General features: G+C 42.4%; 1 protein-coding gene across 2 annotated transcripts in view; it reads right to left on the bottom strand.

Annotated features, from left to right (window-relative positions):
- Positions 1–536: 536 nt before the first annotated feature.
- The window catches only part of Plekha8 (pleckstrin homology domain containing A8), a 46,827-nt gene continuing 36,369 nt past the window's right edge, over positions 537–10,994 (bottom strand). For both annotated transcript variants that reach the window (XM_021165136.1, XM_029478744.1), the window contains exons 13-14: positions 5,832–5,893; positions 537–786 (exon numbers count right to left, since the gene is read on the bottom strand). In XM_021165136.1, coding sequence (XP_021020795.1) covers positions 589–786; positions 5,832–5,893 — 260 coding nt within the window. In that variant the 3' untranslated portion in view covers positions 537–588. The remainder of the gene's footprint in view (positions 787–5,831; positions 5,894–10,994) is intronic.

Raw genomic sequence — 10,994 nt, 5'->3', positions numbered from 1 at the left:
CATCTGACAACAGGCATGGCAGTCCATGTCAATGTTTTCCTACAACTGCCCAAATGTTTTCACTACGCAGCCCTTTCCATCAGCAGAGGAAGGGAGAAAGGATCCACTCAGGAAAGTGTAGGAATAGCAAACTCGTACACAGCAAGCCCTTCAACAAAGGGGCTTACACTCCCTCCAATGCCCAGTCAACATCTAAGCTATTTTAAACACTGGCTTTATACGATAGTCCTGCATACTGCTTCGGTTTGGGTGGCCCATTAAAACTAGGAACTGAAACAGAACAATACAAATGTGATCCCAACAAATTCATCTGTCAGTTTTGCTCTTACTGCCTGCTATTCAAGTCTGGGACAGCGATGATCTGGTTTCCAGTAGGCCTGTTGAAATATTTAGCACCTTGATTTTTAAACACATGAAACACATATGCATTAAAACAATTCTAAATAAAAACACTAGGACTTCCTCATGTCCATGTCCCCAAGGAAAGGCGCTGGAGAGTATCAAAGCTGTTGCTGGAAATTAACTAGGGCAACACAACACTTTAGCAGACTTTATTCCCTGAAGTTAGGAGGTGCTGTCCTGTGGCTGTCACACCACCTCATCAGATTCCAGCCCGTGGATCTCATATAACGTGTCCAGTATGGCCAGCTGCTTTTCCATAGCGGGGAGGTAAAGGCTGAGGTCCCTCTGCATGCCAGCACTGAAAGCTTCTTTCTGGTGGTCGCCTTCTTTTATGGTCAGCGCAGCTACAAAGTCCTCATAGGATGGCGCTGCCCTCAGTGCTAACTGCAAAAGAGTTACTTGTGAGGATCCGCAACACAACTGTCTCTTATACACTTACCCTTACAGACAGACAGATGCATGTGCACACACATACACATGGGGGCGGGGGGCGGGGGGGGGGAGGAACACTGAGGAACACGAGGGCATACAAAATATAAATGCCCTTCTAATTCTAGTTCACAAATTGCTTAAAGTTATGTTCTAAGCACCAAATTAAGTAACTTCAAGACTAGAAAAGGCAGGGGTCTTCTTGGGCCAATAATGAACAATGCCGCCAAGTCAGGGACTGCTAAGAAACAAGGCTTTAGAGAAAAGCTCCCTTCTCATAGGTAGGATTCGGACTCTTTCTCCTTGAATCCTTGGTCAGTCAGTATGTACGCCTGTCTGTTGGCATGCATCTGTCTAGCTTTCCAGTACCTCTAATCATATCTCACTTGCAAACAACATTTCATGTGTCTTCATGTCTTCTATTATTTCTCAACATGGATAATATTTTCTCTAACCCCTTATGTGTTTTATAACAAGGAAGAGAACAAGTAATGGTAATAATGATGACCTGACAGGATCTAGACTTAGGAGATAAACTTCTTGGCATGTCTATGAGAGAGTTTCTGATTGGCTGATTGGGATAGGAAGAACTACCATACATGTGGATGGCAATATTCCACAGCCTGGAGGCCTGGACTGATGAAAAAGAAGAAAACAGCCCAGCAGCAAACTTCATCTCTATGGGGCAATGTGGCCAGCTGTCTCAAGCTCCAGCTTGATAGATAAGATGGACTGCACCCTCAATATCTAAGCCAAAATAAACACCATTTTTAAAATTGCTGCTGTTGGCTATTTTACTGTAGCAACGATAAAAGTAATGAATATAGAAAACTCATTCCAGGAAGGCACTGTTACTTGATGAAACTGACCTCCTGTGTATTGGATCTTTAGAACTGGTTTCCAGAAGAGTTTGAAACGTCAGGCTAAAAGCCTTAGGATGTTATAAGCAGAGCTAAGTGGATTGTTCTAGTGGGTGTTTGGAAGATTAGAATGCCAAGTGAAATGTGTGCAGTGGAGGTCCAGGTAATGCAGTTTCAGAGGCAAACCAACTCTACGGGGAACTGGACTAGAGGCCATTCACACTGTATTCTGGAAAATCATCTGGCTGCGTTCTGCTGGTGCCGAGACTCTCAGTGAGGCTGAATTCAAAGGCAATGGGCTAATTTCATTGGCAGGGGAAATCTCCCTTAGAATAGCATCCAGGCTGTAGCAAGCTCTGATCCAGCTCTACAGTCAGAGAACAAAAGGGAACAGACATGTGCTATTTGTCATGGAGAAAAAAATTCAGAGTTGTAGAGAAGGCTAGTACTGAGAAGGCAATTAGAATATTATAGAGATTAACACCATTAAAAAGAAACCTGAGACAACAGGGAAGGTGCCCAAGGAAATATCATACCCAACAAAAGCTCTATATTGTACAAGTATAAATTCATTTAAAAGGAAAGCCTGAATTGAGACTATCACTAAAGAAGTTCTACCACTTAGGGAAGTGTTCCCCCAGGGTCAGCCTGTGAGGCACACAGAGGCCCATGCAATTGAGTACTGGGAGGCCAGGCTACATCTTGTTGCTGACAACAGAAGTCAGAAACACTGTAAAGCCATGTGTTACTGGCTTTACAGTCATGATAGACACAAGAGTGAGGGAGTCATGGAGTCTTGACTGAGATTCCAGATGGCCTCTGAGCCAAGCTATGTGAGCCTGGATTCCTTGCAAGGAGGCCCTGGGAGACTGCGGCATAAAGGCATAAAGCTGCAAATGCAAAGCCAAGTTGCAACAGAGAACTCAGGATATTAGAGACGGCAGGAGCGCTCGGTATCTGCTGAAAGTTGGAGGTATGGCTTCCAGGTGGCTCCAGGGAGAGGCTCCCTGTGCTTTAGGGAGCAGAGCTGCAGGAATGGGCGCTGCCCAAGCACACCAGAATGCAATGATTCCCTCAGGAACTCTAGATGCTCCATGTGCAGCCGCAGACTCCGTCCGGTGTTCTCCTCCTGGGCTTTGGTCTGACTTTGGTCTGATAGTCCCTTGTTATGTCCCAACTCTTCTCTTCTGAATTGAATTCTTACTCTGTGACCTGCTTTTTTGGTTGAAAGTATGTAACTTGATTTTTTATTTTACAGAGTCTCAAAGTTAAAGAGATTTTCTGAGTCTTAGAAGAGACTCTGAACTTACACTTTTGAAGTTTTGGAACTGTTAAAGACAACAAATTGAGGACTTTTGAAGTTGGACCAAATGCATTTTGCATGATGAGATGGCCAGGAGCCTATGGTGAAAAGGGTAGACTTATGATGGTGATACTGTTAACCTGTCCGGATCTAGAATCTCTAAGGGGACAACCTTATGGGCTCATCTGTGAGTGTGTCTCAAACTTGGGTGAGAGACCCGTGGTCACCATGACTTGCACTACTGTATGGATGGGGGACTCAGTCTGAATGAAAGGAGAAAGCAGCAGACTCCATCACGCTGCTTCTGACTGGGGATGCAATGTGGGCAGCGGCTCAAGCCCCTGCTGCCAGGTTCTGTCATGATGGAACCTAGGGGCCCAGAAAAGTTTTCCTTCCTTAAACTGATTTTATCAGGTATTTTGTTGAAGCAACAAGTAACTAATACACAGATAGTGTTTCTTCTTTGCTTCTATACTGACATTTTAATCATAATATGAAGAACCATGCACAGTTTCTATCTTTATTCTTGTATGAGCATTTTAAGTCTCAGGAACGTGGGGGCCAGGACTGAAAGCTAGGCTCACTCTGTGCTTCCCAACCATCTCTCTGGGTAGGAGACTTTCTAGGATCCGTCCTCATCTCCACTGCAGTCTGGCTAGTCTGGTTTACAAGCTGTCAAAACTTCTCTTCCAAGTGTCGCTAGGCTGGCTCTCCTGAGACAGCAGAGAACCTTCACTGTCCCCCTATACGTTGAAAGCCTTTGAGACTCCATCCTCATTTGTGAAGGAAGAGTGGCTTGTATCTTTGCATCCCAGATTTTCCACATACTCATTTGAAGACTTTAAGCAAAGTGTTTAGGTTCTTAGAACCTCACCTTCCTCAAGCATAGAAGGCAGATAAATAATATTTTAAAGATGAAGATCGTATAAGTGTTTTGCCCAAAGCCTGGCACCTAATAAACATACAGAAGATAGTGTAAGTATAAAGGAAAGAGAGAAAAAATGAAAATAAGGCAGGTCTTCAGCACTCTAGGAAAAGAGGCAAGGCCAATGGTGAGCTCAACTCTCCAATCTGGCTGACGAGGAGAGCAGGAAGGTCAAGCAACAGCTGGGTATCAACAAGCTGGTGGCAGAACCTTGGCTGGCATTTGTTCAGATGGGATGTGTTTGAGAATAAAAGTTCACTAGTTGGCTGGCAAATGAGTCAAATTCCAGGGATGGAAAGATGTTTTCTCTGAGCCACTGAGATTGGCTAGTTGACACATTAGAATAAGCCTTCCAAAGTACGGATGTCTTGGGGAGTAACTGTGAGCTGAGGCAAAATGCCTGAAATCACAGGTTCCTTAAATACCGTAAGCATCAAACACTAGATACTGTCCAACGCCATCAATGACCAAAGATGGGTTCTCTCTCTGTGTCTCAGGTCTCTGTTCTTAACAGGGAAAATTAGAGAACCTCAGTGTTAGTAGAGCAATAACTTCATGTCTCCCAGAATGTGTAGTGTGTGATAAATACTCCAAACTGTAACCTGTAAATGCAATGTGTGGTGTTTGATAGGCAATTCCTTCAGTAGTCTATTTTAGGGAATAAGAATTTCAGTAAAAATAATGTATGTGAACAGATGCTGTGCCACAGCTAAGAACAAACTCACAGGTGGCTTGCACTTCTTACAGAGGATGAAGCAAACTGTGGGATGCATTACGTAGCCACTAATAATAGTATTTTATCTCAGACTCTCATGATAGTGAAATGGTCTTAACTGGGACTAGAGCAATGGGGCTCGTCTGGCAACTGAGGCTGAGGGCTTGATCCACAAATAGCAACAAAAGTCATCACAGAATCTAGTAACAAGGACTACATAATTATACTATAAACTAAATGTAAAAGTATGAATTTACATAATTACATACATACCATAAACATGTGGGTATATAAAGATAAACATGTATAAATAGAACTATATATTTAAAGTAATATATAAACTAGGCCAGTATTTGAAAGATTTAATAAAATGTATTTTTAAAAGCTAAGAAGGTAAAGCAAAATGCCAGGAAGGAGGAGATGCTAGGTACCAGGCAAACACACACACACAAATGTCTAATATCCTCATTGTTACAATAACTGTTTAAGAAGAGATTGCTAGCCCTGCCTGGTGACACATACCCACACAATTAATATTTGAAGATAAAATCCAACTAAAAACAAAACAAAACAAACAAAACCCAAAACTCGAAAAACCTGAACTAAGAGCTGGGAGTGAACTTAATGAGCAGCAGAGGAGCTGTTAGCTGGGACTCATCACTGGGCTTAATCTCTCCTTGGTGGGATCTGAGGCCACAGCCTAACCAGCTCGGTTTGTTTTCTTCTCTGCAGACAACCACGTCAGAGGCACAACTCCAGTGTCACTGAAACGCTCTCTCTCATTAAGTCTTTGCTAGCTAGTCTTTGTGAGACATTTTCTATTGCTGACATTTTCACATTTCAAAGCCTATAAACATAAATGAGCTGATTTTTTTGGTTTTGTCTCCAAAACTAAAGCAAGCAGAAAAGACCATGTGAACTAGTTATTCTGGTTTGCGACCCTTTAATACAGTTCCACATGGTATGGTGATCCCCAACAATAACATTATTTTTGTTGCTACTTCATAACTGTAATTTTGCTACTGTTATGAACTGCCATGTTAAGATCTCATATGCAGGATGTCTGATGTGCAACTCCTGTGAAAGGGTGGTTCCATGCTCCTCAATGGGTCTTGACTCACAGGCTGAGAACCACTGATGTTAACAAATACAGCACCTTGCTCATTATGCAAACTCTAGGAGACAGGATTGACTTACCGCAAAAACTCCTCGAACCACCCAGCCATGGTGTTGCCGTAATGTTTTGCCATATGCGTTATCTTGAAAAGAAAGAGATTTTGTGGATGGTAAGATGTCAATGTGATTTGTATAATACACCGTTTAATATATGCTAACTACTGGCTTCTTTTCTTTCAACACAAACAGAAATTTTCACCTATACTGGGGTCACTGTATCTGAACTTCAGTTTATTATCACAGTGGGAAAATTTCACATATAACACAGTAAGGTGAGAGAAAAAGATAAAGAAAATTATCATTAAATACAACTGAAACTATGCAATGACTTTAAACCATTGTTCTTTGAAATGCAGGCTCACTTCTGGGCCAGGCTTAGATACTTCTCTAATTACCCATCTTCCAGTCAGTGAAGTCATCTCTAATTCTTGACAATTCTAATGTTTACTCCTGAGATAACAAACATTTGTCTTAATTCTCTTAGTAACCCTCGATATACAGTATAGAAGCCTGAGTCCCCCAAAAATGCTACAGAAAAGCAATGTGTAGCATATACACCCACAGTTCCAGTCACTCAGGAGGCTGAGACTGGAGAATCACTTGTGCCAAAAAAACCAAACAAACAAAAAAAGAGGTCAGTCTAAGCAACAGAGGGAGACTGTGTCTCAAAACAAAACAGATTGTCCTTCCAACAAACAAAATGTCTGGAGAGGATGGCCTGGAGTTAGTTATAAGGTAATCGTGGAAAACTGTTAATAAAGCCATTCACACGTATTATGCTAACGACAACTGCCTATTATTTTTGATCCAGATATTTTAAAGTGAGATTTAAAAACTTGTATATAATAATTTTAATTTAAACACTTCCAGGAGTCAAGGATGGCATTTTATGTAGGGAATCCACTTTCTGAAATACTGGGCAACAGTGTATAAAACACTTAAAGCTGACTGGGCACCATTCCCACAGACTAGATGCATGCTTGGAAGCCATCCGTCTGCAGCTCGCCATGCACTTTCCTCATATGTTGCATCCATGTCTACTACATGGCATTCCAGGAGTTTATGGCATTCTTGAGTTATTTGTACATCTCACCACAGGGGTGGCTTGATCTCTATCTCCAGGTTTTGCCTGAGCACATCTAAGTTTTCTGTTGCAAACCTATTTACTTTCCTGGGCTAATCCGGTGTTAGTGCAGCTACTGTGCCACTTGGTGAAGACTTAGGTGATGCTGTGATAGGCTGCAGTATCATGCTCAGCTCTGACAGGAGCAAGAAGACAGACACCAGGCCCACAGTATGAGTTCCTATGTGGGGAAAGCATTGCAGAGCACAGGACACTGCACTTGGCTGGGAAGTAAGCATTGGCATGGAGCTGCAGCTCAGAGGGCATGGAGCCTTCTACAGCTTTGAAATTACGGAATTTTAGGCAACTTTTATTTCAATTTTTTTGGATAAGGCTTTATTAAAAATTTTCAGTGTTTTTCAGAGTTACCATTTCCATTTTGCACAATCTGAATTTGTGCAAAATGTATTTCTATAAAAGAATGCTTCAATCCATGTTATAACATACTTTTATCTATAAGGACTTAGGTTTTAAATACAACCGATACCCTTGGCTATCCCTTGTCTGAAACAGGATGAGATGTCAGCATCAGTGTGGAGCTCATGCAGAAGGGTTAAAAATTCAATACAAATATGCAGAAGTTCTTAGACAGTTGCAAGGCACACCCAATATTAAATTTATTTTTTTTTCTTAGGCAAATAATCTAAGCAGGCTAGGACCTGGTTAAAGACACTTATCGCTGGTGTAAACCAGAAACTTAGCTGACTCTGTAGATGGCACGTGGGAAGTTTAGATGGTGCCCAGGGTTTTGGTGATGTCTTGAAAATGGTGAGTGCAGGCAGGAAAGGAAACCAAGTAAGATAGCCACACTTCCAACCCTCTCAGCCATCTACGGAGACACAGGGACCAGTAGTTACTGTGGAAGGCAGTGGGGCTCCTTACTTTCCTGTGACCCTAATCCATGCAGAGTATTAACTGCCACTGTAAATAATCGGCGCTGCTCACCTACAGTGAAAGCTGTTCTACTTAGCAAGGAGTGAGTGTCGCATTCCACTCGCTGTGCAGAGCAATGGAGCTCAGGTGAATTGAGTTCAGTCACTCTTCTGCCCTCAGGAACTCGACTGAGAAGGAGTTAGTCTTTTATCTCGCCATCATCATATAAGATACATTTGTATGACAAATGGGATTTTCAGCTTACTGCTAAACAGAGGTTTGTACATAGTGCCAAAGGAACAGAGACTAAGCCAGCCTGGGTGTACCAGACAGAGGACTTTGGGCATCCTGAAGGCAGGATAGGGTATAGAGAAGGAAAGGTGACAGTTGCAGACAAGAAAGATCCATGGAACCTGGCCAAGTTGCACAACTGTGAGCAGGAGTTGGATCAAACCGTGAAGGTCTTTATCCACCAAGCCATGGATTTTGAGTTACTTCGGTAGGGTTCAGCGTCAGCTCTGAAAACGTTACTGTTTCCCTCCCTGACTTTCAGTACCCAATGGAGAAGATACAGAAAGAACAATGTAGCATGTGTGTACCCTGACACATGTAAACTCACATACACAAACTCTTAGATCAAGAAACCAGAAGACTTAACTAGCACACAACATACCAGAGAAATAGTCTCTTTTAGGCTGTATTAAAAGAAGAAGAAGTCTAAGCCTGGTCTATTCTGGCTACACAGAGAAGATCAGATAATGAGAAGCATCAATCCTCATGGCAGTTCTCACGTATTTTCATACTGCATGCTCTATAATCCAGCAGTATTCTTAGGCCTCTAAAAGGAATAAATGAGCCTGATATGGTGGTGCCCATCTCTAATCTCAACATTCAGAAGGCAGTAGTAGCAGGTGGATTTCTCCGAGTTTGAGGCCAGCCTGGATTATACAGTGACAGCCAGGACTACACAGAGAGACTCTGTCTGAAAAATAACAAAAATAAAATAAATGACCTTCTCCCAATTCGTGAGATGTGTCTGTTCCCCAGAGACTCATTATAAATTTCTAAATGGAAAGCCTTATCATTCTGTTTGACTTTCTCTTCCATTTACAAAGGAAGAAATGAAAGACCCAGAAAGGAAGTGACTCTCCCAAGAACAGAAAGCAATGACAATTTGGGGCATTTGTGTCACATCAAATAATTCTTACAAAAATGTTTATTCTTTGTGAAAAAAATAATGATAACAAAAGTCTGTCTTTTGTAGTCTCAAAGCAAATTCCAGAAGTAAAGACATAGTTATATACATATACTCTTTTACCTACATTTCTACCTTAACTCAAGTCAGACAAGATAGCAGGCTTCACTTCAGAGACTGTTGTTTTTAACAGACAAGCAAAGCCACTGTCCCAGAAGAAATCTGCATCAAGGAGCCTTTGGGGTCTGAACATCTTTATGTAAATGTCCTCTTAAGGCCACGTTTGTCATGGGTGAGCAAGCCTGCCCGGGTTGCCTATGAGCCTTAGCATGCACTGCCAGACCAGAGCTCATAGAGCTTGGGTCTGTGACAGGCTTCTCCAGACTCCTGCTGAAACTGGCATTTATACTTCCGAGGGAATTCAGAGTGTGAGGAGAATTTGTGGAGAAGTGTTTATCAGGAATGGAAGAGGATCAGAGGAAGTATGGGATGGAAATAGCAAAATACAATGTAGGCAGGAAACAGCACACGTACACATGTAGGCAGGAAATAGTCAAAGAATTGAAAATGAAATCCCATCTGTTGACACAGTGTCTTTGCAGCTGTGTCTGATGAGGGGATGGCTAGGGTACCTGCCATCATTTTTCACACTGAATGGCAGTGGAAACCAGGGTTATTACTAAGACATCATTTTAAGAAGAAGCCCTCTGGAATAAGCCTGAGTGTCAGAATGAAACTTTAGAACTCATAGAACAGCACCAAAGGGAGGATGGGGAAGGGAGAGCAGAGCCAACGCTGGCTATGATAATTTAGTCATAGAGCAACATCTGTCCTCCCTAGTTTCTCGTCACAGAGTCAACATCTTCTGGGTCCTGTCTGTAGATCAAGGGCTGGGGGAGTGTGTAGCTTGTGGGCAGAGCGCTTGCCTGTTGTAAATGTAACTTTTATTCTCCTGATGTAACTCTTGTTTCTGAGGCTCCTTCTGTCTGCTAATGTATGCCTAGTCCTGGAAGCTTCTAGCTCATACAATCTTATCTAGGCCTAGAATGCTTTCAGTCTCTGAAGATGCCCCCTTGGAAACTGAAAAAAAGTACCACCCTCTCCAAAGCAATGGAATTAACTTATTTTTCTGTTTATAACCATGGCTACTTAGTGTCTGACTTTGTCTCAACACTGCAGAAATCCAGGCTTTAGAGTAACAAGATTTTCACTCCTTCCACATACTCCAAGACTTAGGCCAGGCCTGCTGTGGTGGCATACACCTGCATTCCAGTACCTAAGAGATTAAGTGTTGGAGGTCAACCTGGGCTATATATTCTGTGACACCCTATCTCAATAACACCAAACTAACATGATTTTCACAGGTCCAGAGTGAGAACTCAGCCATGTTGTTATCAGTACACTGTGAGGATGCATCAACGCACAACCCACATAGCAGTATTTATTTAGTAAGCACCTACATGCTGTAATTACAGCACCGTGCTGGAGATACAGCTCAATCTCCTCTTACAAAGGCCTTTCTTGCAGTCTTGGCTCTGTCACTACAAGATGGACATGTGGAGCAATGCAGGATGGCAGGTGGCCCCTGATCTCACTCCACAGCAACTCCCCATGAGTTCCCCGTCCACCTTCTTTCATGTGCTCTAAACTGAGCTTCTCTTCAAATATAGACTCCTATAGACTAATTTAGGAGAACTCATCTCATATGGGTTAGGATGATGCTCAGATCTTTAACACATCAGCCCTAGCTGACCCAGGCACTGCACGGACCCCTTGCTCCGCTCCCTCTACTCCTTTCTTCTTATGACAAGGGATGACACTCAGGGTCTCAGACACGCTAGGTAAACCACATACATCATCAGCCCTTAAGAAAGCATATAAGAAGCAGTGAATAAAAGTGAAATTAATTTAAAAAGGAAAAGAAAATTAAACTCAAAGTAGAATGTCTCCATATACTCTGTCCCATTTCCAGGGTTGCTATCTCAAGTCTAAT

This window comes from Mus caroli, chromosome 6 (genome assembly GCF_900094665.2).
Source record: "Mus caroli chromosome 6, CAROLI_EIJ_v1.1, whole genome shotgun sequence".
Classification (NCBI taxonomy): domain Eukaryota; kingdom Metazoa; phylum Chordata; class Mammalia; order Rodentia; family Muridae; genus Mus; species Mus caroli.
This window is presented reverse-complemented; position numbering and strand designations above follow the sequence as displayed.